Raw genomic sequence first — 27,697 nt, 5'->3', positions numbered from 1 at the left:
TTCTGAATGACTAAAATACCAGGTACAATGTGTTTGACATTTATCATCTATATAATTGAGTCTTCACAATTATTCTATTTGACACTGAGAAAACTGAGACTTAGAAAATATAACTAGCTCAGTGTGGTACATATTACTATTTGCTTACAGTTCTCCATTTTCTCTAAGTCCCTGACATGCCTTCCCCGTGGAGACAATGCACTTTCCTTTCCCATTCACTTAGGGTTGATTGTCTGATCTTCAGACCAATGCAGGGTGGATGGAAAAAACAATGTGTTGGAGTTGAGGTTTAAGAGTGTGCCAAGTTTCAGCCAGCCTTCTTGTACTCTTACCATCCATTATAAGAAGAATTTGTTCCAAGGAGCTATTGCTATCACAGCCTGAAAAAAGAAATGTGTAGCACTCCAATCTGACCTGTAGCTTGGAGAAAGTCCATTTGTGTCCAGAAGAACATTGCAGTGTCACAGCTGACCCAGATACCCATGAAAGAGAAATAAATATTTGTTATTGTACGCCACTGAGATTTGGGGAAGTGTTTCTTAGCATTATTGCAGAAAAACCTGAACAATACCTCGGAATCACACAGCTAAAAAAGGTCAACGAAACAGAGACAAAAATCTGGAAATAGATAACAGCGTATCCAAGAATTTAGTCGAGAAAATATGGATTGCTCAAAAGTGGTGGGGGGATAGTAACTAACCGCTTGGAAGAAATATTAAGTCTCTAATGTATACTTAAAAAAAAGAAACTCTAAGTTTGTTAGAGATATAAATGAAAAATATGAAAAGATAAAGATAATATAATTAGAATAAAATACCGAATTTTTTCTTACTAATCTTGTAAAGAATGTCTAAGAGTGATACCAAAGTCATTAATTGGAATACATAAAAACTTTGAAGAAAATGGCATAAACAAGGTAAAAATACTAAAGACATACTAAAAAAATACACATCACAAACAAAAAATTAATATTTGTAATCCTTGAGAAGTGCTTACAAGTCAATAATAATAAGAGGTATACTCCAGAAGAACAACAGGAGTAACATAATAGGCCATAGACACATGGAAACAAGATAAACCTCATTACTAATCAAATTCTGGAAATTAAAAGAAACAATAAAATAAAAGTTCCCACTTATTGGAATGTAAATGATTTTAAAGATTATATTAACACCTAATATATTCTGAGACTTTGCAGAGTTTGAAAAGAAAAAAAAAAAAAGCCTTGAGAGCAAAATGACTATGACCTCTTTTGGAGGACAGTTCAGCAATAACACATATTTTAAGAAAAAATATTTAATTTTAACATGAAAGTCTTAAAATTATGCAGACTCATTGAGTATTTCCATTTCTTAAGGAATAATCTTGTCAAATGTGAAAAGATGTATTACAATATTCAAAGTAAAAAAGTTGAAACTACGTAAATGTTAATCAACAGGGGATTGATCAAATAAATTATGAAACTTCCATAAAATAAAATATACATTTCAATGATAGTCATTAAGAATTATGAAGATCTGTATGGACATTAAAGACAGCAGTGATTATATATTAAGAGAAAAAAGGATGCTATAAAACTGTATGTACAGTGTGATCTCACTTTTTTTTTTTTTTTTTTTTTGAGACGGAGTCTTGCTGTGTCACCCAGGCTGGAGTGCAGTGGCGCGATCTCGGCTCACTGCAAGCTCCGCCTCCCGGGTTTACGCCATTCTCCTGCCTCAGCCTCCGAGTAGCTGGGACTACAGGCGCCCGCCACCACGCCCGGCTAGTTTTTTGTATTTTTAGTAGAGACGGGGTTTCACCATGTTAGCCAGGATGGTCTCGATCTCCTGACCTCGTGATCCACCCACCTCGGCCTCCCAAAGTGCTGGGATTACAGGGTTGAGCCACCGCGCCCGGCCTTCTCACTTTTATAAATATGTGAAATATATGTTAATATAATTCTTGAGGAATAGGCAAAATATTATTTATGAGTTTTTTTCTGGATGATGGGTTTATGGTTGATCTTCATACAAGAAAATACTTTTTGTCAATAGTATTGAATGCTTTCTACAATAATATATAGTCAGAAATAAAAGCAAAACACTTTCCTCTTAGAAATGAAAAATATACATACAAGCAATATCTTCTGCAAATATGGAAAAAGTCTATAGAACTCAAAAGGGGTGATATCTATTGTTTGCTCCTTATCTAGGTTCTCATAAATTATTCATGGGAATCCTATCTTACTAATAATTATTTTTTGTTCATTACTCCTTTGCGTTTCTTTTCAGAGTGACAGGTATTATACTCTGCAGTCATTTATATTATATTCTTTATAATAGATATTTCTTAAGCCATGTTTACATGATTTTAAAAAAATCACATAAATAAAAAACAGTTACATTGGCTAAATTAGAGTATTTCTACACAAACCAATAATTTTAGCTTGAACTTGAACTGACCAACTTCAATGGACCAATTACTTTAGGATTTTTTTAACATTCAAATCAAGAAAATTATAAAAATCAAGTTTCATTCAGTTATTTAGAGGAAAAAATAATTACAAAAAAGTCTTCAATGAGACGAATTAATTTTACAAAGAATAGCAATTAGGCAATTGATATAATATTATATATATCTCTATCAATCTATAGATAGAGATACAGATATAAAAAACCCAGGGATAAACTAATAAACTACAGAACTTGTATAGGACCCATATGAAGAAATTTCAGAATTTTCAAAGGATCATTAAAATTTTTGAAAACTATTTCTATATGAGTAAATGGCAATATTTTAAAGCCATCCCATCATTTATAAATTTAATGTAATTCAGCTTAGGATTTCCAATAAATTTTTAAAATTAACTATGACATTAGATTTCTTTTAATTGGGCAGCCCCTGAATCAGAATAGGTCTAGAGAGAGTCCTAAAATTTTTTTATTATGAAAATAACATGGGCTTCTCCCGAAAAATTCAGGCCATACAGAAGGTGTTAAGTGAAAAATATTGTCCTTGGCCTACATCCTAACTCCTCAATCCAACTCCCCAGAGGTAAATCATTGTAAAGAGCTTTAAAAAAAATTGTGGTAGGGCGAGGTGAGATGGCTCACTCTTGTAATCCCAGCACTTTGGGAGGTCGAGGCGGGCAGATCACAAGGTCAGGGGTTCGAGACCAGCTTGACCAACATGGTGAAACCCCGTTTCTACTAAAAATAAAAAAATTAGCCAGGCATGGTGGCACGTGCATGTAAACCCAGCTACTCTGGAGGCTGAGGCAGGAGAATCGCTTGAACCCAGGAGGCAGAGGTTGCAGTGAGCCAAGATCACGCCACTGCACTCCAGCCTGGGTGATAGAGCAAGACTCCATCTCAAAAAAAAAAAAAAGAAAAAAAAATTGTGGTAAATAAAACTTATCGTTTTAACCATTTTTAAGTGTACAGTTCAGTAGCATTAGGTACATTCACATTGTTGTGCAACTATCACCACCATCCATCTCCAGACTGTTTCCATCTTACAAAACTGAGACTCCTCTGTACACCTTTAACAACAACCCCCATTGTCCCCTTCCCTCAGCTCCTGGCAACCACCATTCTACTTGATGTCTCTATGAATCTGACTACTCTAGGTACCTCAGATGAGTGGAATTATGCAGTATTTGTCCTTTTGTGTGTAAGTAGCTTTTAAATAATCTTTTTCAAAGACATTTACCAAAATTTTATGACTAATGCTTGTTCATGGTAGAAAATCCAAACTACCTAAGAATATTCTTTATAATAAAGAGCAAAATTTCCTCTTCTCCACAATATCCGTTCCCACTAACCAAAGCTAACCATTGTTAATACTTTTTTTGGCCAATCTTCCAGAATGTTTATATGTATCAATAAGGAACAACCTCACATACACACGGGCTTGCACATACACTTCTAGGCTTTTTCTGACTTTTAAAATTTCAAGCAGGCTAATATATATATTGTTGTACAATTTGCTTTCTTCACTTAATGTATCTTGAGTATTTTTTCACAGCAATAGATATGTTCTTAAGTGAATCTTTTTTTAACTTAATAATGTAATTCAGAATAATACGAACGAATAAATAGTCAAGAATGACAAAGAAAATTTTGGAAAGGAAAACTGCAGAAGAACTTGCAATACCAGATATAAGACTGTATTATTTAAATATTGTGATAAAGGTAGAAGAATAGAGAAATCAGTGGAGTGGAAATTAATCTCAAGAGAGGACCCTAGAAGATAAAAGCTTTCAGCTAAATTCAAAAATCTTAAAATCAGTAGGAAAAAAATATATTATTCAATAAACTTTCAGGGACAATTGCTTAAGAGTTAAAAAAAAAAGATCCAATCCTCTCCTCACATGATAAACCAAAATAAATTGCAGACATATTAAAGCATTAAATGCATAAAATAAAAACAAAAAATCATCAAATATATAGGAGAAAACAAAAGTGAATATTTTAGCAGGTGGTCATGCATGCCTGTAGTCCCAGCTCCTCTGAAGGCTGAGGCTGGAGGATCACTTGAGCCCAAGAGGTCGAGGCTCCAGTAAGCCATGATCGTCCTACTGCACTCCAGCCTGGGCAACAGAGCGAGATCCTGTCTGAATAAAAAAATAAAGAAGTAAATAAAAAATAATAAAAGTGAATATTTATCTAACCTTTTGTGAGGAAGATTTTCCTTTTTTTCTTCAGAGATGGAGGCTCACTCTGTCGCCTAGGCTGGAGTGCAGTGGTGCAATCTCAGCTCACTGTAGCCTCCGCCTCCTGATTTCAAGTGATTCTCCTGCCTCAGCTTCCTAAGTAGCTGAGACTATAGGCATGTGCCACCACGTCTGGCTAATTTTTGTATGTTTTAGTAGAGACAGGGTTTCACCATGCTGGCCAGGCTGGTCTTGAACTCCTGACCTCATGATCCACCCACCTCAGCCTCCCAAAGTGCTGGGATTACAGGCGTGAGCCACCGCGCCCGGCCATGAGGAAGATTTTCTACAAGTAAAGGTAGAAATGTTAATGAAAACACTTGAGATATTGACAATTTAAAAGTGAAAAAGTCAGTAACAAAATATGATACAGTTTAGCTTAGAAAGATCCTTGTAAAATGTATGACATAGTATTACTATGGTAACTTTACATAAATGACTTTCTTTATAAAAAATAAAAAAATACAAACACCCCAACAGAAAAAATGGATGTCATATAGGAATAAGTATACTATAAAGCAATATTATAAATGGCAAATAATATATGAAATTTAAAATTTTTCAAGTAAGCAAAATCACTAAAAGTAAAAGAACAATAATTTTTTCAAACATCAAATTAGATATCATTAAAAACCTGATAACATTTAGTGTTGGTGAAGATAAGGATAAACAGACATTCTCATGTACTTCTATTTTGGAAGGCATTTTAGCCTACGTATCAAAATTTATAAAAAAATCCTTTTTGACCCTAAAATTCCCCTTTTAGAAATTTATCTGGAGGAAGTAATTATAAATGTGTGCAAATATTTGTCTACAGAGATGTTCACATAGCATTGTTTATGATATAGAAAAATTAACAATTATTGGCTGGGCATGGTGGCTCATGCCTGCAATCCCAGCAGTTTGGGAGGCCTAGGCGGGTGGATCATTTGAGGTCAAGAGTTCGAGACCACCCTGGCCAACATAGTGAAACCCCATCTCTACTAAAATAAACAAAAATTAGCTGGGCATGGTGACACATGCCTGTAGTCCCAGCTACTCAGGAGGCCGAGGCAGAATTGCTTGAATTCAGGAGGTGGAAGCTGCAGTGAGATGAGATTGCACCACTGCACTCCATCCTGGGAGATAGAGTGAGACTCCATCTCAAAAAAAGGAAAATTAGCAATTACCAAATACATAGTGTTAGAGAACTTGTTAGACAAACTATGGTGCATTTATACTATGGAATACTATAGTAAGTATTTAATTGACATGGGAAAATGTGATATATTTTAAGGGAAGTGTCATTTATAAATGAGTAATGTCATATATGCTAATTATTTTTAATACATACTAGTGCATAAAAATATGTATAAGAGGCCAGGCACAGTGGCTCACGCCTGTAATCCCAGCACTTTGGGAGGCCGAGACAGGCAGATCACGAGGTCAGGAGATTGAGATCATCCTTGCTAACACAGTGAAACCCTGTCTCTACTAAAAATACAAAAAGTTAGCCACGCGGCTGTACACAATGAACATGTATTACTTTTGTAATTGGAAATAATGTTATAAAAATGAAATACTTTTAAAAAGCACTTATGATACAGATATTGTTATTTATGTTTTTCCTCAAGTGATTGGTTGCTCTGCCTTATTTTAGCCAAGTTCCAGGTAAGCTTCTGGGCACTTTGTTGAAAAACTAAATCAAGTAAATCATTAGACTAAAATTATACATTGATTTTGCAAAAATAGCAATATTTTGCTAGACAAAGTCACAGAGCTAAAATATATATTTTCATTTTTAACAATGAAATATGACTATTATAATTAAAAGAATTCAATTTGCATTATATGCCCTTAAATAAAGATTAAATGAACCCCCTGACACACCAAATTATTATGTAATCCAGTTTAATTTTTTAACTAATGGGAACACAAATTAGTATAATTTTATAATTCAATACTCAGCAATAGATCATTTTTTAAAATAGAAGTAACTAAACATTTTTCCACATACCACCCTTAGGGAACAAGGCATATCATAAGATATGACAAATAAGCTTCTAGGAAAGGTCTTCATTTGTTCTTTCCAGGAAATGTGAATTTGCTAATTTGGTGACAAATATATGTATACATATTATATGTAATAAAATTATACTGAAAATAAAATCAATGAACTATTGAAATTTTAAGTGCAAAGCATCTGGTTAAAACTGCCTACTCTTGCTCATATATCCTTTTTTATTGCTATTTATATTAGCAAAATGAACTTGACATAATGCCTCAAATAGTTAATGAATACAAAGCTCTAAAACAGAAAATATGTATTGTACATGATCTTTTGGAATCTGATTTCAGGTACAACTAATTTGACAGGCACTATGATAAGGAACAATCTGAATGACATGTAAACAGGAGGGGGTAAATTCCAAGCACAGCCTGAATAAGAAGTACAACTCATTTCCCCTAACCCAGATGCCTTTTTAACACATCTATGTGAAACCAGGTGCTGTTCCCAAAGGAGAAAACACTGCCCTCCAGTGGTCTTCAATGAAGAAATGGAAATAGTTTCAGGTACCATGATAGCAGCATTTACATGAAACATGGTATATTTATCTAGTCTCATTTTTTGGCTGTATTTCTTAAGCTGAAACATGTCTACAACTGAGCATAAGGACAAAATTTCCAAGATAAATTCTAATAGGTAGGTGGTTACTCCAGTTAGATAGACATATTAACAAGGAGGATTATGACTTTCTGACCCCAAAAGCTGACCATTTTTTCGACTTTCAAAATTGGATTATGTTAGCCACCTATAGTTTCTCACTTTCTAGATAAGAAATAAGAGATTTCATCTCTATGTTTCCCTTGTTGGCCAATTTTTTAGCTAAAAGACATTTAAAATTGTACAGCAGGCAGAACCCCAGGGGACTGAACAGTGTTCCAACATCCTTAAAGGCTTCCCATCACTTGAAAAACCAAATTCTTCCTCCTGTTTCTTAAACTAACCAAAGTAGGCAAAAGCAATTTTTAAAAGTCTTTGTGTCTAGCATTGGAACTTTCTCATATTTCACACCATTATATAAATGTCACTCTAACCTATATGTATCACAAATGCTACGCTAAATTAGGGCCAAATTTGCAACCTAGTTTAACTGGGTTTCCTCTTTTTGCAAATGCAGTTTTTGTGTCTGCATTTAGCAATGCATACAAAACTGTCCGTGTAGCTAACTGCTTCAAATTGCTAAATTTGAGGATGGATGTGTAGATCTCCCAGTCTTTATGTATGTGCCAAAGCAATCCTGTTTCTAGTCATATAAAGACTTCCTAATCAAATGGACCTTGACTACATTGCTAAATTCTTGGACCACTTCACTTACTCTTGGATTTAGTAAAAGAAAAACTGAATTTTAAGAGAGGAAAGAGACAGTTTTCAATCCTCCTCCATGTCTCTGTCCTTCAGAAACCAGAATGGAACCACATCACATGATCAGATGGACTCTAGAGTCCCACAGCTATAAAGCCTCATCCATTACAAGCTATGTGACTTAACTTAGCCTCATTTTTCTCATCAGCAAAACAAAATCATGTTGGGTTCATTAGGTGATTATTAACGATTGAATGAGGGAAAGTATGTGAAGTGTCTAGCACAGAGAAAGGGCTTCACCAAGACGCTATGATTATTCTATCACCATCACTTCTTAGACTATTAATCCAATGGTCAAGTAAATTTTTCTAGAGATATGACTTTCTAAAATTTATTCCCATTTATCATCTTAAATAATGTTCATCATTCAGTTTATTATATAGAAAATGTCCTGAGTCCTCCAGATAAATTCTTTAAAACAAATGCCTTGTGCTAAGAGAAAATATTTTAACATCACATTCCTCAAATATAGCACCTTTGAGTATGAATCAAGTTTTTCTTCTTTTCACTCCCACAGAAGATGGTATCCATTATATAATCACCTGGATTCACAAAGAGCTTTAGGATGTAAAAAATGACAAACATCAAAATTGTAATCATTGCAAGGGTGGTATAGTAATTATTCGTATTTGGGGATATTGTAGTAAATTTAGAAGTTGCTGAGCTTGAGAAAATAAATTTCCACAACCATACTTGCTCTAGTTATTTAACTCAACTTACTGTACATTTCAGAGAGAAAAATTACTTTCTTTAGGAGATTAATGCACTACTCTTTGAGATGAAGAAAAACCTACACATTTTAACAAAACATTGTTCTTGTCACTAGCTGTGGTAAGGAGTTTTTACTGAGCCATGGTAGCACACCTTTATCTCCTACCTCTGTGTACGCTTGCAGCATTATAACACATAGTTTTATCTGGGTAAATTCACTGAGTATGGTCTTCACTGATTATGACATCTCATCAATAATCTCATTATGATACTTTATGTCATACAACATAGAATCTTTGATTACTCAAAATATTTCTTATAACTCAGAATCAAACTGTTTATGATTTAAAACAGAATGTACTGATGAATAGAGAGTGCAACAGTGATTTGATAAATGTTTGATAATTTATCAAACTCTTCGAAAATTTTGGGACAAAGTACCATTTAAAGATAAAGCAAATAAGTACAGCTAAATATTGCAATAGTATATATGTGTTACACTGAAGCCTGTGTACAAGCATTAACTATGTACCAATAAATGCAAAGAAAATAAACTTAGGTTATAGCTTATCTAAATTAATCTCAAAATTTGACAATTAAACATATGAATTTGTAATAAACATTCTGAATTTTTAAAAAATTCATCATATTTGTAACAGTGCCAAAATAATCTAAAATCAGAATGCTTTCTGAGTATAATTATATTATTATAATTCTCTACCTTGACAGATGACAATTTTAGAACACCCTAAATACAATTTCTAGTATATGCACTAAAATAAAATGTAACAGATAGACAACTCACCATAGTATAAGTAACACATTCAAATTTAGTAATTTATTTTCCAGGTGGAAACCAGGCTTCTTGGAAGACTTCAAACTATGCCAAATGGTCTGATTTCACCATAGAGGTAGGCACTAGAGGACTAAATTTACTTCTGTGTAATTTTTGTTAGCTACATTTTACATGCAAATGTCTATACAACCATGTTAATGAAGTTATAGAGAAGAAAAGAAAGTTGGCATTCCCACTTTTGTTTTATTCCAAAGCAACTTTTCAGTTGACTTGCTATCATTTTAAACCATTGTTATTTAATCATAATAAAACAGAAAATCTAACAATGCATTTGAATTGGATTGCAAGTCAAGAAAAACAGTATCTTACTTCTAAATAAAATTTAGATTTGCGATTTTTTTCCCTCATAACTTTATGGTGTTCATAACATAGGATGCTTCTAGTGGAATCAGACAAAAAAAGTTTTGTTAATAATAAATATTTAGAAAAGTTCAATTTTTCTGATCCAGTATTGGTTATTTAGAGGAAAGTTTCTTTTTCCTTCTTATCAAGGGGCTCAAAATTTTCTGCACCCCAAATGGAATTGGGTGCTTAATTGATGGTTATTTAAAATCTTTTTTCCAAGAAATATAAGCAAATATATTAAAATTTGATATGGGTAAATTTCCTATAAAAATGTTGATATTTAAGCTTCAAAGCCCATATTGGCAATGAAAAGTGTACAGTATCCTTTTAGGTAGACCATTAATAATCTAAAATTTCTCTCATTATAAGGGAAATGTGCCTAGGGTATATGAAAAATAATGGTTTAAACTAAAGACACAGTTGATTTGCAATAAAACTGAAAGTAATATCTCTAGAAGTGGAGGTGATAAAAGGAGAAAGAGACAGAAATAATGGTTGCAACTCTGCATTTATGGTATAGGTTACAGCCAAGACTAGATACAATCTCATCTCATAACATCCAAAAGAATAAAGCAAAGTAAAATCTCCTTCACCCTCACACATTAAAAGGAATCAACATCTTGACCCAAAGCTCAAACTCCTAGAACTTGGAAATATCTGTAAAACCCCCAACACCAAGGTTTCTGTAACCTGTCATATCAGAGAAATAGGGAGATCTTCCACCATGGAAATATGACTATCAAGAATTCACAGATTACCTGAAACATTTGCTAATCACCCCCCATCCCTAACATCACCTCCTCCGAGGGAAAAAGAAAACGGGAGTGAGAGAGGAAGACTCAAAACATTGGGAAAAGCCTGCTATGAAAATGCCAGGCCTTTCTTGGGGCTTAGACCATCAACCTAATCCTAGCCAGAACTATCGTAGGACTATATCAGGGCAACAGAGTACTTTGTGTGTGTGAATTGGGGTAGGAGGACCAGGATGTTAAGAAATCTAACAAATTCATAGATTTTTAAAAAACATTTGAGAGTGTTGTGTTTATACATGCTGGGCAACATAAACCATAAACCTTGCTGGATTTCTGCAAACTGCTGCGTGGAGGATACAAACGACATTCCTGTCAATGGGAGGAAGAGACAGACAGAAATCAAGACAGAGATAGGCAGCACCCCCAGGATGTGAAGCTTGTTCCAACTGCAAGCTGTAGTGGAAGGAGATGATGACACCCAGAACAAAATGTCTTTTTCACGAGGATGCTAAAGCTCTTGCTTTGTGATCTCTGTTTACAGAAGGAATGATCCATGCAAAGGACTGAATTTCTCCATTTTCTGGAATCAAAATATAAGGGCTTTTTAGTTACTTTAAAGTTCTTCCTGTAGAGTGTATTGTTGTGTTCCATGAAACAGACAAAACTCAGCAAGACAACAAAGACTTGATCTGCAGGAGAGAAGGTATTAAAGAGCAAGTCCTCTCCAGAGGGTAATTAATCCTTAGTCATTCATCTTAGAAGTCCCAGTTACAGTTAAGGTTAATGTTCAGGTAGCTTCTTTCTATTTTCTTTAAAAATTTTTTTAAACATTTTTTTTTTTTTTTTTTTTTTACAGAATGTTATACTATTAATTGCCAATTTGCATATGTGTGCAGCTGCTGTTTTGGCTCTGAACTCAATCCGATAAGCTTGCTGGAGGTATCGCAGAGCACTTGGCAGCTTTCCTATTTGAAAAGAAAGCCTCTCCCCTCTACAGAACAGCTGATCGTCTATCAGCGATAGACCCTGATGGCGTGAATTACAATTACACTACTTTTCACACTAAATCTGGGTGATAGCTACTTGGAAAGAAGTTTCATCATTTTTTACCACAAACTGGAAAAAGAATTACATGGTCATGCTGTGCTTTTAAAGGCAGTTTGGTTCACTTTTGTCTATTTAACACCTAATTCCAAGAAGTCCATAGGCATCCAGAGATCTGAATGGCGCGTAATGAATTCACTGTTTAGATTGAAGATTTTAAAAATCTACCTCAAATTACATTTATTAACAGGGCGACCAGGAAGTGTTAAAGTTGTTAGACGCTTCATTTATTAAATAATTTGTGGGTATTTTCAGTTGTCATATCTAGAGTCATGGGGTTTGCTTATTTTTTTTAATTAGCAATCCAAAACAATGCTACTGCAATTTAACAATTCATCACATAATCTTGGGCTCTTCAGTTCAGCTGCTAATGTTAGATAATTCAGATTGTTATTTTGATCTGTTTATAAATGATTTTGGTTGCAATGTGCTGTGAGGAGAACTGCAGCCCAGGCAGATGATCTTTCTCTTATTTCCTGCATTGCTCAGGATGGTTGAGGGGCCCTCCAAAAAATGCATTTGAGGAGTTAAGTTTAGCATCTAGCAAAAGCAAACGAGTGATGGGGCAGGGGGCACTAATAATAACTTGTTTTATTATCATCACTTATTTAACGTCATTATTAATTTACATTTCCTGTCTGTTCGGAAAACTGAGGGAGGGTCTCTTTGCCAAACTACATTTTGTTGGAATTCTCCATTTCTCTGATTTTCTGGGGCGTTAGAAAGTACCGTCTTCCCTCTTCTTGAAAGAATCGGCCAACCATCAGAAAATTTAAGAGACTCCTAAACATCCCTTTTCTTTCCTCTTTCTTTCCTCAGCCCTCTTCCCCTCCCATCTTGACATTTAAATCAATTTGTTGGGGGGGAGGGGGGAAGAACAAGAGTTAAACCCACCTCAGGCAGCAGAAGTGGAACACATTAATCCTGACGTAGTTAACCTAAGAGAAAAATAGATTTTGTTTTCCTTTTTTAGTCGCTAGCTTTATTAGATTTCTCACTCTCACAGATTATCCGAAGACTACCCATTGATTGATCGCCCGTAGAGCTGCATTTGGTGTAAAGAAAAAACTCACAGCTTTATTGGCTCTCAGGAGACAAAACAAACAGAACAAGATATTCATATTAATGCAAACAATGCAACAAATGAGGGGAAGAATCGCCCGGCTGAAGCGAGGCCCGGCGCGGCCACGGCCGGGGGGCTGATAAGGGCCTGGGTGCCTCTCGCCCGGAAGCCGAGGTTTCCCGGCCTCCCCCCACCCCGGGCGCCGAGAGCAGTCGGTCCCCCCGGCCTCCCGCCGGCAAAGGGGCCCTGGGGCCCAGGCGCGCGGCCCCAGCGTGGCGGCAGGCGGCCCAGGCCATCGCCGGCGCCTGGAGGAGGCCTCCAGTCCAGGCCTCAGGGAAGGGCCTGCCTCGCTCGGCCCCTCAACGCTCCGCCGTGTGGCACTGGGAGGGACCTAAAAGCCCTCCTGGCTTTCTCCTTTCCTCTTCCCCTCGCTTCCCAGGGGCCCAAGGCCGGCATCTCAGTTTCCCTTTCCGGCAGGGTCAGGGGTGAGAGGGAGGAATTCTTAGGTGTCACCTCCTCACCCGCCTGGAGGCGGCGGCTAGAGAGACGCCGGGGCACCCTGAAGGGGAGGAAGCGGTGTGCCACGAATTCTGTCTCTTAAATGCTCGCGTTATCACGGAGGAGACTTTATAAACACTTTAAACACAACACCAACCATTTTATCAGCAAAAGCGAGGGGAGGGGGGCGTACAGTAAATGCTGAGAGATGTTCAAGAAGCCCCGAGACGTTCCCTGCGGAAGGAGAACGGAAGAAAGAAAATTCCGGACGGAAAAAGAGTAAATATTAACTCCACACCTAACCACTTCCCCAGCCCCAAACTAGGAGAGAATCTGCTAAGATTCAACTCCATATCTAGATCGTCAATGTGATGTTAAAAATAGGGTTGCCAAATATTGCATGGGGCATTCTTAGAGTAAAAAAAATGGTTATCTACCTGAAATTCAAAAAAATTAACTGGGCATCCTGTATTTTTATTGGCTAAATCTGTCTATTCTAACTGAAAAATATTCTGCTGAAGAAACCATACAAGAAGGAAGGCTCATTGTCTGATGTAATGAGGTTATTGGGGACATGTTTAATGGAACCTTGCCTGGAAAAAGAAATTGAGTTTCTCCTACAGCATACTTTTGTAAGCACATGGTAGGGTGGAGGAGGAAGAAATGACTGAAGCGACTTGGAAATGTCCTTACATTATATTTGAGGAGGAACTGGCAGTCATTGTTGCCACTTCACTAGGAAATGGAGCCGGGTTCCTTTCCTAAGGTTGGCAGACTGGGTCTGGCCCACAGAAACCCTCCATCCCTGGCCGATAGAGCGTACCCTAGCATGTCTGCAAGTGGAATGTCAGTTACAGTGGTTCCCATGCCGGCATTAGTGCGTATATTTTTCCTAAACCTTGACTATGGAGCCACGTTACCCATTGGTATTTAGTTTATTTTGGAAAAAAAGAGTTGCGAACTTTAAAGGCAAAGTCTGCTTTGAAATGTATGAAAGGCTTTAACTTAGAAATAGATCTCATGAAATAGGGTCTTGCAGATGCTGAAAGAAAAGGCTTTTGCAATGTCAATAGTAAAACCTCAGGAAAAACGCAACAAAACAGTGGGTCTTTGCATATTGAAGTGTGTGTGAGAGGGTGAGGAGTCAGAAAGCTGCCTTTCTGGAGGAAGCCTGCTGCTTGCATTGCTTCCCCAGCCCCAGTCAGAGAGAGCTTTTTCAAGCAAGCTTTATCACCCTTACTGATACTTTGGATCCCCAGTGAGCTAGCCTTCCTTTTAAGCCAGTTGCTTGAAGTGGTCTGAATACACCCACACAGGATGCCCCTTTATCACTGGCGGGTAGAGCTATTTAACAGCTGCAAATGGAGAAACTATTTGTCTAATGAGTGCTGTTTTCAGAGTTGATTCACCAACACTCTCAGGGGAAGATAATATAAGGCCGAGACCTCCTTCTGAGCTGCACAGCCATCTCCAGACAGTGAAGGCCAAATGAAGTATTTGGTTGGTTTAGAGAATGTTGTAGTTCCAGATCGATAGTTTTAGAAAATACATAAGCTCACTTCCAGTTCATGCTGGTTAGCTATTTTTTTTTCCCCCAGACAAACTCTAACCTAGAATTCACAGTTAAAAAACTTAGCACTGTAGTTTGGCAGTTATGGTAAGTTTAACTCCATACTCTAGAGGCACAAATCATTTTTTATCTTCTCTCATGTTAGTTTGTGTCTACAAAAATATGTTCCATGACTTGCTCTTCCCTCATTGGAGCAGGCCAGAGAGATGCTCAACACCCAGTGAGTTAAGGTGCCTCTTCTCCAAGCAGAAATGGACTGGGGCCCTTGTTAGAGTGGTGATAAATTGACAACATTAATTGATTGATTGATTGATTGATTAAGATGGAGTCTGGCTTTGTTCCCCAGGCTGGAGTGCAGTGGCGTGATCTCAGCTCACTGCAGCCTCTACCTCCCAGGTTCAAGCGATTCTCCTGCCTTGGTCTCCCGAGTAGCTGGGACTACAAGCATGCACCACCAAACCCAGCTAATTTTTGTATTTTTAGTAGAGATAGGGTTTCACCACGTTGGCCAGGCTAGTCTCGAACTCCTGACCTCAGGTGATCCGCCTGCCTTGGCTTCCCAAAGTGCTGGGATTACAGGCGTGAGCCACCTCACCTGACCGACAACCTTTAAATAATAAACCCCACTCCAGTGTCAGGTAATGTCAGGCCCCCTCCTCTCTCTGTGGTTCATTCTTTTGTGTAAAAAGACTTTGGGTAGGACTCAGGCATCCTCTGAAACAAAGTACAAAGTCAGTGAAAAACTATATTTTATTTGAGGTAGGGGTTGGTCATGGAAAAAACAATAGATTGAAAAAGACAGGAGAGCTTGAGTTGAGTTCCAACTATTTGAGTAGGTGTGATGGACTCATTTATTCTCTTTAGATACAGTGGGGTATTTTTTGTTTATTGTTTGTTTTGTCCACACAAAAAGAAAGCTGAATTGGGCAGTCTTTAATATTTTCTTATTTTATTTATTTATTTTTTTTTTTGAGACAGAGTTTCACTCTTGTTGCCCAGGCTGGAGTGCAATGGCGTGATCTTGGCTCACCGCAACCTCCGCCTCCCAGGTTCAAGCGATTCTCCTGCCTCACCCTCCCTAGTAGCTGGGAGTACAGGCATATGCCACCATGCCCGGCTAATTTTTTATTTTTAGCAGAGACAGGGTTTCTCCATCTCTTGGTCAGGCTGGTCTTGAACTCCTGACCTCAGGTGATCTACCTGCCTCGGCCTCCCAAAGTGCTGGAATTACAGGTGTGAGCCACCACGCCCGACCAATATTTTCTTATTTTAAAAACAACTATTTCTTGAATTATTTTAAAGCGAGAAGTCATTATTTGTACACTCCTTCCAAAGGATATTAACAATATCCATTATGCTTTATTATTCAAAACAAGTTTTTCCTAATAAGCTCTAAACAACAAAGGACACATGGGCAAGTGCCAGGATATCCAGGCCTTCTAGATTCCAAAGGGACATTCAACCATGGGAGATGGGTTAAATGTCAAAGGGTTGCATAATCAAGTGCAGATTCTCTGGAGATGTGTGAGTGACTTTGAGACAGACATAACCCTGTATAGGCAAGACAGGGGGATAACATGTTTGAGAACTTCCTTCAGTCCTATTATGGGATTGATACTTCAGAAAAAAGAGCACTACAATAAGATGAAAGCTACAGCTATGCAGTAAGTAAACGTGGCATAATCATTCTGAATATTCTAGTGCTTGGTGCACTTTAAAGTGTGTGAATTCATCCATGAGGAGCTCTGAGGATGAAGTTGGCAATCTAGGAACTGGTTCTAGAAATGACCCAAGAAACTTGCTTCTTTGTATTTTTTCGGTGATAGAAGGTGATGTTTCTTTTAATTTGAGGCCTTCTTCAACTGTAAGCTCCCACAATCTTTCGCTAAACAGACTTCATTCACATTCTGAATCTGGTTTTTGTCTCACACATATTAAATTTTACAAAACAGAAAGAAACAATAGAGCTTATTAGGAAAAACTTGTTTTGAATAGTAAATTAAGCATAATGGAAATAGGCACATGTTTTAGCACAATTTTTTCCCCTTTTATACCAATTGAACATTTACATCTTTTTCAAAGTGCTGTGATTTTCCCCTTAAGTCTTAAGCTGGCACCACCCACTTTCAACAAATGAGACTTATATCACTTGTATCTACTGAGAGAAATCATTGTAATACTGTGGATTCCAAATGCACAGCCTTCCAAAAAAGAGTTTTACTCAGTCACCCCTAAACTGTATTAATCAAATCATTGTGGCATTCTAAGAATCCAAAGAACTACCTAATTTCAAAGACAGTGTAAATCAACTGGCAGCTCTGACTGATTTCAAATTATGCCCTGTTTTCAGAGACTGGAAACCTGTACATTCAGAGGTACACCTGACTACATGGTGTGTTATTAAGAGATATGCCCCAGGTGGAGGAATCTTCAAAGCCAATATATTTTCTTTATAACTGGTGTCAAATTGATGTATATATTAAAAAATCTTGGAAAATGATCTCAAAAAGGAAGTAACAGCCCAATGAGCCATATGTTCAGGGAACCTAACAGGTTTCCATTGGGACCAAATTTCACTTCACCTTTTTGTCCTTATGTGCAAATAAAAACTTATCTGTAAATACACCGTTAAAACAGTCATGCAAATTTGTGAGGTCTGTAGATTGAGAGGAAATTACACGAAGCCTATAAAAACCAAGTTATTGGAAAATAATTTGGTGAGATACATAACGACATGGAATTGAACTACATTTATTTGAGCTCTATAGATTCACAGCTTTAGAGAGACATTACTTCTATAGAATTGGTTAATGAAGCAAAGGCTGGTGAATAGTTAATAAATTGCTTAATTTTGATGCTGACGGAACATCTGAATCTCCACGTTTACATGAATAAATATAAAGTTAAAATTTGTTTTGCTGTTAGATAGGTTGCTATTTTAACAGATTCAGACACAAGGGAATTTTCCAAATGCCAGCTAATACTGCAGCACCGGAAAGTCTGTAATATACCAAGGGCAGAGGCCTGCTTAGTAGTTTTCCGAAGAGTGGAAAGCAGAAAACATTAACATTTACTTACACAAAATCCTTTATGTAACTCTTCTAAGATTTTTCAACTTAAAAACTTTAAAACATTTTGTATGATTTTAGTAGATCTGAAGTTTGCATTCAGCTACTCTATTGGTATGCCTGGGCATATTCTAAAAGGAAAAATGATTCATTCTGTGCACTTGTATAGTTTTTCACATGACTAGAATCAATGAGGATGGTATAAAAATACCAAAATTTACTCATTTTAATTTCATTTTTGTGTACTTTTATCATATTACAAAGCAGAATAATATAAATGAAACCTTTGTGTATATATGACTGAGCTTTAGCAAACCTTATTTTAAATTGATTTTTTAAAAAGGACTAATGGTGTATAAAGTTATGCAAAGGTAAGGGTCAGTAGAAGAAACAATTACACTGCACAGGTATTTGGTTACTCTGGCGGTCCATCCACGGCTTACGGGAAAGGAAGTTTTATGATGTTTATAAGGATAGTTTATGTAAACCGTAACAGTAAACATATTTTAATGGTAGGAATAAAAGTGTCCTTTAAGCGCAACAATCAGCTTTTACGGTCAAAAAGTAACGGGAGGTTGTATCAAATCTCAGGTCCCCGCCTGCATCAACAGGTTCCAAAGGCTTCTTTCAGCAGACTCGGGTTCCGATGGACTCTTTGTCGGAAGGGCGGCCAGGGCACTGCTGTTTTTGACCAGCTTCTCTCAGGCCAGAGTATAGAACAGAGCGGCCAGGCGGGGAGCTGGGCCTCCGGATCTGCTCCTGCCCCCATCTACCCCGCAGTCTCCGCAGCAGTGGGGAGCGCGGCCCGCTTCTTTCCAGGACCTTCTGTCCCCGCCACGGCCTTTCGAGGGAACTCTCGAGGCGCAGACGGCCCTTTAGTAAAGTCTTGGGGTCAGGAGGTCAGGCCTTGGAAGCACAGCTAATGTTAAGGCCCTTTATGTGTCTTCGCAGCGATCATTTAAACCGTGGACCGGTCGCTCTACTGAAAGAGGGGCTTCAGGGGTCTAAGGGCCGCAGCGCGGGAAGCGTTGCAGGGGGGTGCTGACCTCGCCGACTCGCCGCAGGCCAGCAGGGCGCGGCCGCTGCAGGGCGGGTTGGGGGCGCCTGGAGGCCTCGGGGTGGCGGCCTCGCTGGGGCGGGGCAGGGCAGGGGATCTGCGGTCAGTCCTGGAACCCTTCTTGGCCTTTGTGGCCCTGCCACTCTTTCCAGCCTTGGCTGTCCCTAGCCCTTTCTGAATTCGCCTGGACTCCCACTCGCACTCGCTGGCCGACGCGTTAGATTCACCAGAAAGAGAGTGGGCGTGAGAACGGGGCTCTTCGGCCTGTTCCCCAAGACGTGGATCCTGGATGGCGGGTCCTCGCCCCACCGCCCCGGGGAGTGGGCGCGCGGCGCCGACCGAGCCCTCAGGCGAACCCGCGCGGGGCTGCGCTCCGCCGGGCCGGCTCGGAGGGCCGCGCGGGGGCTCCCGGTCCGCTAGGGACTCACTAGCGGTGGCTGTGTTCCACTCGCCAGCGGCGGGAAGGACGCGCGGGAAAGCGAGGGAGCAGGAAGCGGGTGGCGGCGGCGGCGCGGGGCCCGCTGGAAAGGAGGGAGCGCCGCAGGCGGGAGGAGGGAGCGCGGAGGAGGGAGGCCGGGAGGAAGGAGGGAGCGCGGCAGGCAGGCGGAGGGAGGGCTGATTAGCATGCAGCAGCGCTCGCGCGCCCGGCTCCATTGTTTTAACACCTCCCCTCTCCTCCGCGCCAATCTGTCACCGTTCAGCAGGCGAACGCTGCTGCCTCAAATGCTGCTCTTCTCAAATGAGACGGATAATTAGTTGCCCCGCACGAATGCCGCACTCTTCTCACCCCTGATTGCTATCACCTTCTTGCTCCTGGCAGTTTTGACACCTCGTAATCAGCCTGCTGCTTTTCTCTTTTCTTCCCGACTTCTGCTTCCCTCCCCCCGCTTTCCTTCCTAGTTTATTTATTTATTTATTTATTATTATTTTAAATGCAATCCCGGTGCCTATTTGGGCGAGTCCTCCGCCGAGTTAACCTTCCGCGTATACATGTGTGCATTTATCTGTATATGGGAAATTGGGTGCCTGTGCGTGAGCGGGGGGGCGGGCTGGCAGTTTTGCGGGAAACACTGCTTCCACGCCGAGAGAACTCGCTTCTCCTAAAGATATTTTTGGGAAGGGAGGAGTTGCGGAGAGGGACGGGAGGGGAGAGTTGGGGAGACCTCAATTAATGCTTTAAAGATCTCTTAGAAATTAACAAACTGGGGAGTCTTGGAATCTGCTGTCAGAAGCGTGTTTCCCCCTCTCTCCTCTAACAAGCACTGACAGTCTAATTACTGTAGCTACAAGCAGCTGTCGAGGCAGCAGCCGGGGAGAGGAGGCGCCACAGGCTGGGCGCACCCGGCAGGCCCCTGCGCCCAGCCGAACCGCCGAAGCGCGGCCCGACTTGGGGAGGATGGAGAGGGGCAAGGCCCCGCGCCGGAGAGCCCCGGAGAGCCAAAGGCGGGTCGGCGAGCCGGCGGACACGCTTATTGTTTCCTAAACTCTTTACCTTGAAGGTTAAAAGATGTGAAGAAAGGAGGGGACGAAGAGTGGGAAGAAAATCTTATAAGCTTCCATCCACCTCTTTTCTACCTCCTCGAGCTCTCCCTCCCTCCGTGTTGGTAAAATAACCACGCAACCCGGGGCTGAGGGGGCGGGGTGAGCCAGGCTGGAGTGTAAGAAAGCAGATGTCCCCGCTGGCAGCAGCCTCAGCCTCCGGGGAAAGCTGCACCGGGGGGGCCCTCCCGAGGACATTCACCTCCCACTTCTCAGGCATCCCGCTCACAACTGCCTCGCCTCGGCGGGGGTGGTTTTTTCAGACTCGGCGTTTCGCGTGTGCAGCTTTTTTACCTGGGAGCTGTTCTTACCCGGCCACGCTTAGCAGATGCCAAAAGCCAGCAGCCCCTGCACGACTCAGTCAAGAGACAGAGGGAGAGACCTGGCGGGTGCCCACTCCACCTTTAGAGCGGTGGCCCGCGCTTCCTATGTAGAGCAGGGCGGGGGCTGCTCTCCAGGCCGCCTCTCCTGTGGCCCCAAAGGGTCTCTGTCCCTCACAACGTTGAGCTTAGGGTGCCGCTGGAACGCAAAAGAAAACCGAAGTTTGCTAGTCCTGCTAAAAGTGGTGGGGGCGGGGAAAGGATGGGCTGGGGAGGAAGGTCAGTAGTACACTCTGAGTCACTTTCTGGGCCATAGACTTTCCTGTGGTTGTCAGCAAGCACTTAGTAGATGTCAACTGTATTGAGAGGAAGTCTTCCCATCTAGAAAAGGACAGGGGAAAAAAAGAATCCCCTTTCACGAGATAGGTACAGTGGTATATTCTGGCTGGTACACGCTGGGAAGTTTTTATTTTTAATTTTGTGTGCGTGTGTGCGTGTGTGTGTGTGTGTGTGTGTGCGTGTGTGGAGAGGGGAGGCTGGGTGGGCGGGAGGTGGGGGAAGGGAAGAAACTTGGATAATTGTCTAGGCATTTCCATTCAGCCCTAGTGGCAATGAAAGAAAGATGTACATGCCTCAGAACCCTTCGCAGTGAATACCTAATAATTGCTGTCACCTTGGTGAGGAAGATGTCAATATGATGTGCTTGGCACTGGGAGAAGTCGAGGCACCACTCTCATTCTTCCACAAGTTAAGGTTCTTCACTGTGGCACAGAGGTCTGCTCAAATTCCCCCACCCCACACCCTCCAGTTTAAAGCACTTGCTTCAAGAAGGCTTAAATTTTTGAGGGTTGCAAATCAATGCTTACTTCATAAAATGGAAGCCATGCCTTAAACACTTTTAAGAATCAGGGGAAAAGAGACACCTAAAAGGCGAGAATCATAGGGAATAAAAATGAAAGGGAAGTCTCATTTTAAACAAATTTTGCAGCCTTCTGAATTTGGTATCCACTCTCTCAAATGTCTTTCAGTGGCTATCAATCAGGCTGCTAACAATGAATAACAAATTTCTCAACAAGAATATGAACATTTCTAATCTAAGTTAACAAATATGGATAGTCCTTGTAGGGTTTTATATTTGCTCCCATTAAAAACAAATGTTTCTTTAGAAAGTTTAGTTTGAAAAATAATTCTAAAATTCAAAGTGATTCACTAATTGTCAATAAATGCCACCAAATCTGGTCATCACCTTTCTACTAGGTTACTGAAAAGAAAACAAGAATTTTATAAACTTCCCTAAAAGTGTGATTCCTTCCTTTTTTTTTTTATATCAAGAACAAAGGACACACTACTGATCACAACATAAGTACCTCTTAATATTTAATTTCATCATGTAGCTATACACATAGTAAAATTAAAGCCATGTATATTATTTTAAAAATCTTAAATGTTTAAATAATTCTACCAGTTGTTTTATCACTGGACAAGAAATGTATTAGGTTTGATATTTACAAAGATGTTTATGTTGTCTGCTATTTTCTATTATAGGTTTATTTAAAGAATATCACCTATAGCATAAATAAATTTTTTAATAAAAACAAACTAAGAAAACCCTAGAAACATTTGACATCACCAAATTCAACAGCTCTCACTAGAAATCCAAGCAATAAACTTAGATATTTGAAATAAACATAAATTATGATTATATAAGTAAGTCACATATGTAATTTTGAATTATAGTAATAGCACTGTAAACATGAATACAAAGGATTGCAGTTTTATGCAGTTTTTTTTTGTTTTTCTTCTTTTAGGCTTATTTCTCCTTGAAAGAATAGAATGATCTTTTAAAAAAATGAAAGAGTTATACAGTAAATCTAGAAAACAATTCAAATAGCTGTGAAACTAGATTTTCCTATAAATGATCTTGAATTTAGTTTACAATCAAGTATTTATAGTATTACAAACCCCAAATCATCACATAGAACTTGGTATGTCTGTTTTCAAATGTGTCTTAAGTCTCTCCATTGAAGTGTGAATTAAGATGCCGAAGGAAATCCCCTCTGGATGTAATGGATGGTGGGAAAACTGCTTGACAGAATTCACATACTCGAGGTATATGCAGTTCTGAGTCTGTGCCACTTAGTACCACCGAGTCACTGTCTTGATTAGGAAAGGGCTTCCAAATGGGCTGCAGGAAACAAACAAAAATATCTCTGTTACTTATGTTTAAATTCAAATAGCACTGGACTTCAAATTTGAATTTTTGAATGAGTTATGTATGAGCATATATATTTAATTCCCTAATATAAAAGCAAATTACTTTTCCATGAAGTTAGCATGAGGACATGACTCAATTCTTGGTTTCATAAAAGGGACAACTAAACTTTGATTAAAAGCCACTTGGGACACACACTTACGCATTTTATCATATTTAAAAAGATTGCAGCTTTAGCATGCAATTTTTAATACCCAATGATCACAACGGGAGTAGTTTTGGAACAATAGTTAATACTCTGGTCTTTTAAATTAAATTCTATCTTTTCTTTTTTACAATAAAAACCTTAACTTATAGGGGCTTTATTAATTACACAGTACACAAGACATGATGTGTGTGTGCATTGCGTCTTACTCAAAATCAATTTCACTATTGTTTATAAGCAAATACAGTGAATACATCATACATGAATCAGCATTATTTTGTTTTTTAAAAAGAAAATTTTCCTTTTAAACTACTGAACAAATTTCACTGATCAGTTATCTTTTATTTGTTTTTAAAAATGCAAATACTTAATCATTCAACAAAATCTAACACATGCAGTGTTTTGACTTCTTACTTTGCTTCTGTTATATAATAGGTAGTTTGGCCTTACTCATTCTTGTGGCTGAATAAAGTGAAACTTGTCAATAGTTGCCTGGTTAAAGAATTATGGCAAGTCATAATCTAATAGAACCACCTCCACTATAACCAGCACATAAATACCCTTTCATAACTGCATTTATTCTTTTTTTTTTTAAACTTCTAGAAGGACAAGAAATAGCATTTGGCTTAATAATAGCTACACAATAGATGTTTGTTAACTGGAAAATATTTCCCTGAATTGTGTAAAACAAATTATTTTTTAAAATTTCTTTCTTATGTGGATACAGGTAAATTACTCTGACACAGCTAAATTCTGGTATTTTAATCACCTCATAAAGTCAAATTTAAAAAGACCCCTTATCCTCCTATTACTAATATGTTTTTAAAGTCACACAGCCTAGTCTAGAACCTGACAAGTGTTACTGTTATTTCCCCTAACTTCTTTCATTCTGGTTAACCAATCATTTACATAAACAGTATATTACCGATTGAAGCATTTGGGTTTCACGACATCACTGTCTTCTTATAAACAGTTTACTGGACAGCTGTGTACAATTGGTGTAAATATACAATGTCTGTCTAGGCACCCAGATACATTCAAATATCAGTATGGAGGACTTATAATAATGCTGACTCAATTCCTTTCATAAGAAATGTCAATTTTATTACAAAAATAGTAATATTTAAAACAAATGTTATAAAATTTAAGGTAAAATAACTTTCTTTGGAAAAACTTCTTTGGTAAAAGTAGTAAAAACTGTGAGCATACAAGGAAAAATCTAGTTAGAGTTAACTTGATTCTAATTTTAATGTTTTCAGTTTTAAACAAAAAAGTACAAATCACTGTAATGGGAAATTGATATGGCCAGAAATAAAAGATTATTAAAGATAGTCCTTATTTATATAAAATAGCAAGAAATTAAATCAGAAGCAATTTAGCTTCTAAATGTGGTAAGCCAATCTTCTGCTCCCAATTTACCTATTAAGTCCATATTCATTTTTCTCTATTAAGAACTTTTAGTTCAGATTTGATCTCTTCATAGAATTTAGTTGGGATCCCACTCACTGACTCAGCAAAGTAAAAAAGAAAATCACATAGAACAATAATAATCTGATACACTTTAGTCTTGGTTATGATAGCTGAATATATAAAATAGATGTTTAGTAGTAATGATTGATATAAAGTAAAATTTTTAAATATGCAGCCAAAAATTTCACTTCTCTTTGTTACTATCTACAAACAACTCAGGATTAAAAAAATTATTATTATTATTATTATTTTGAGACAGGGTCTTGCTCTGTCACCCAGGCTGAAGTGTGGTGGCACCATCACAGCTCACTGCAACCTCGAACTACCTAGCTCAAGCAATCCTCCCACCTCAGCTTCCCAAGTAGCTGGAGACAATAGGCGCATGCCACCACAACCAGCTACAAATATCTATATATCTATACGTATTTGTAGAGACAAGTTCTCACTGTGTTGCCCAGGCTGGTCTCAAATTCCTAGGCTCAGTCAATCCTCCTGCCTCAGCCTCCCAAAGTGCTGGGATTATAGGCATGAACCACTGTACCTGGCCCAACTCAGGAATTTTGTACTTATACTAGCTTGTATAATACTAGCTTTATTAATACAAATAAAACAGCTTAAAATGTTTTTTAAAAAACTCACTTTAAGAAATATTCTTTCCATCCTAAACTGTAACATGGTCTTCAAAACAAACTAATTTCTTTGCTTTTTCTGCCAAAATATCAATTATCTAACCTTATGCCCCATGTCTTGTGACAACTCAACACTAATTCTCCTGAATTTTTTAAGCTGAATACTTTTCCATCAAGTTGTAATCACATACCAGCTGTTTCCCTTGCTGTAGTATAGAAAGCAAATGTACAATGCAGGGTGCCATCTACTGAAACATGAATGCACAGACTAGTAAAAGAACAAGCAAGACATATAATAGAGAAAAAAGTAACAAGCATTAGAACTGATGCACTTCACAGCTCCACAGGAATTCTACTTGCAATAAATGAAATTGTTTAATTTGTTTCATTTAGTAGCAACTATAACAGAGACTATGATGTGAAATAAAGTATAATGAACAAGAACCTAAGTGAGGTTATAATTAAAACTTATTGTCAGCCATGCCTAGTTTTTCCCACTACTAAAATATACCACAGCTTGACAACTGCCTTCTTTGCATGCTGATTTAAGTCTATAACCTATAAGTGTACTTAAAGCAAAAGGGTATTAACAACTTTAAAAAAAAAAAAATCTCAAGGCAAAGAGAAATCAGACAAATGTTTGCAAGTTACATAGACATTTACATCAATCTATTTTCATAAGCTTCTGTTTTTTGTAAAAATTTTATAGTTTTCATTTGCTTTCAGACATTAAACTTTTTTTTTAACTAAAAGAATCATTCTGTGATGGAACTTGAATCTAAAAGGGAGGGCAGGAGTGGTTTGGGGGATATAAGTCTGTGAGATTTAGAAACATTAAATAAAATATCTGATATCATACACATGCAGAGACTATTTTAAAAATATACTAGGCTACATGTTCATTTCCAGATTAGCAACCAAAACCAAAACTAAACCCTACAGATCTACGTACTATATAACTGAGGATATAGTAGAAGTATTCATTGAAAGATAGTTCACTTATGTTGATAAATAGGAATGTAAGATGCAATTATTTACATAAGATCGTGAATTCTTATAAAGATGAATATGATATACAGAAACTATTAAATAAAACAGCATTTGTTTCACACTATGAAATTTAATAATCTTATTAATCCTGAGTAAACAAGCTTTGAATAAGGAACTAAGAAAGTGACACCACAATAGATACAGATAAGGCTTAACATGAATTTTTAAATGACATAAATTCTAAGATACTTTACAATAGTTTTACCATATTCAGCTTTTCTAATTTCATGTCATTTATTATAGAACTTGTTTTTCTGAAACCCCTAACTTTGGCTAGACAGTAGTTTAAAAAGGATGTCAGATAACGTAAAAGAGATGCATATCTGTCCATGTATGGCAAAATGTGTGTTCACACATAATAATATATTTGTTAATGCAAAACAGTTACCTGCTGTGGTCCTCGGATAGCTTTTCCTGGGGAATCAAGTGAGGGAAAAGGTGCATCAGATGGGTCCAGAAGTGGGAAGGTATTTACATATAATGCATTATGGTCTCCAGGTGGCAAACACGCAGCTCTATCCAGAGTTGTCCTGATACAAGTGTTTACAAGATTTGAGGGCTTTGTTTTGTCAGTTGTTTTAAGGTTTTGTATAGCTGAAGCTATGGGGTCAATTCCCTGAATTTCAAATAAAGTTTCTTCTGTTTTAACAAAGTTCCCTGGGTTGTCTCTGAACTCCGTATTAAATTTCTCTTGGCACATTGCCTCAGACGTGGCAGGACTAAGGATGCCGGGTCTCTCTGGAGTGCTATGTAAGAAAGTCGAGTCATTGTCCATAGGTGGAAACTTGACATTGAATTTAGAAAGTGATTCAAAAGAGGTGTCTTCCTCATCTCTGCACAGTCCTCTTGGTGTGACACATGTGATGGATGGTGCACCTCTATTTATATCATCTTTAGCCTGAGGCTTAAACAGCGCCTCTTGTTTATCTGTTTTATCCGTACACTGTATAGGCACAGAGCACTGTGTCTCTGCAGGGAGAAGAACACAAAAGAGAAACAGTCACATTCAAATCATTAAAAAAAAAATCTGTTCAATCAGCTTTGGACAGATTATTATTATTTTTTCTATTGGTTTTTATAGCAAATGAAGACAACTGGGATTTTAAAATTTGCTATCATCTTACACAGAATATTAGCAGTCTCCAG

At 38.2% G+C, this 27,697-nt stretch overlaps 1 protein-coding gene and 1 long non-coding RNA gene across 4 annotated transcripts in view; one reads left to right on the top strand and one right to left on the bottom strand.

Moving 5' to 3' along the window:
- Nucleotides 1–3,595: 3,595 nt before the first annotated feature.
- Nucleotides 3,596–27,697, top strand: part of LOC112636222 — a 32,174-nt gene continuing 8,072 nt past the window's right edge. Inside the window, exons 1-3 of the long non-coding RNA XR_003122146.1 lie at nucleotides 3,596–3,654; nucleotides 7,034–7,249; nucleotides 9,663–9,724. This is a non-coding gene — a long non-coding RNA (uncharacterized LOC112636222). The remainder of the gene's footprint in view (nucleotides 3,655–7,033; nucleotides 7,250–9,662; nucleotides 9,725–27,697) is intronic.
- TANK (TRAF family member associated NFKB activator) overlaps nucleotides 22,346–27,697 on the bottom strand; it is a 113,669-nt gene continuing 108,317 nt past the window's right edge. For all 3 annotated transcript variants that reach the window (XM_025404774.1, XM_025404773.1, XM_025404772.1), the window contains exons 7-8: nucleotides 26,940–27,520; nucleotides 22,346–23,170 (exon numbers count right to left, since the gene is read on the bottom strand). In XM_025404774.1, coding sequence (XP_025260559.1) covers nucleotides 22,994–23,170; nucleotides 26,940–27,520 — 758 coding nt within the window. In that variant the 3' untranslated portion in view covers nucleotides 22,346–22,993. The remainder of the gene's footprint in view (nucleotides 23,171–26,939; nucleotides 27,521–27,697) is intronic.

This window comes from Theropithecus gelada, chromosome 12 (genome assembly GCF_003255815.1).
Source record: "Theropithecus gelada isolate Dixy chromosome 12, Tgel_1.0, whole genome shotgun sequence".
Taxonomy (NCBI): domain Eukaryota; kingdom Metazoa; phylum Chordata; class Mammalia; order Primates; family Cercopithecidae; genus Theropithecus; species Theropithecus gelada.
The sequence above is the reverse complement of the archived record's forward strand: the minus strand, read 5'-3'. Positions and strand labels throughout refer to the sequence as shown.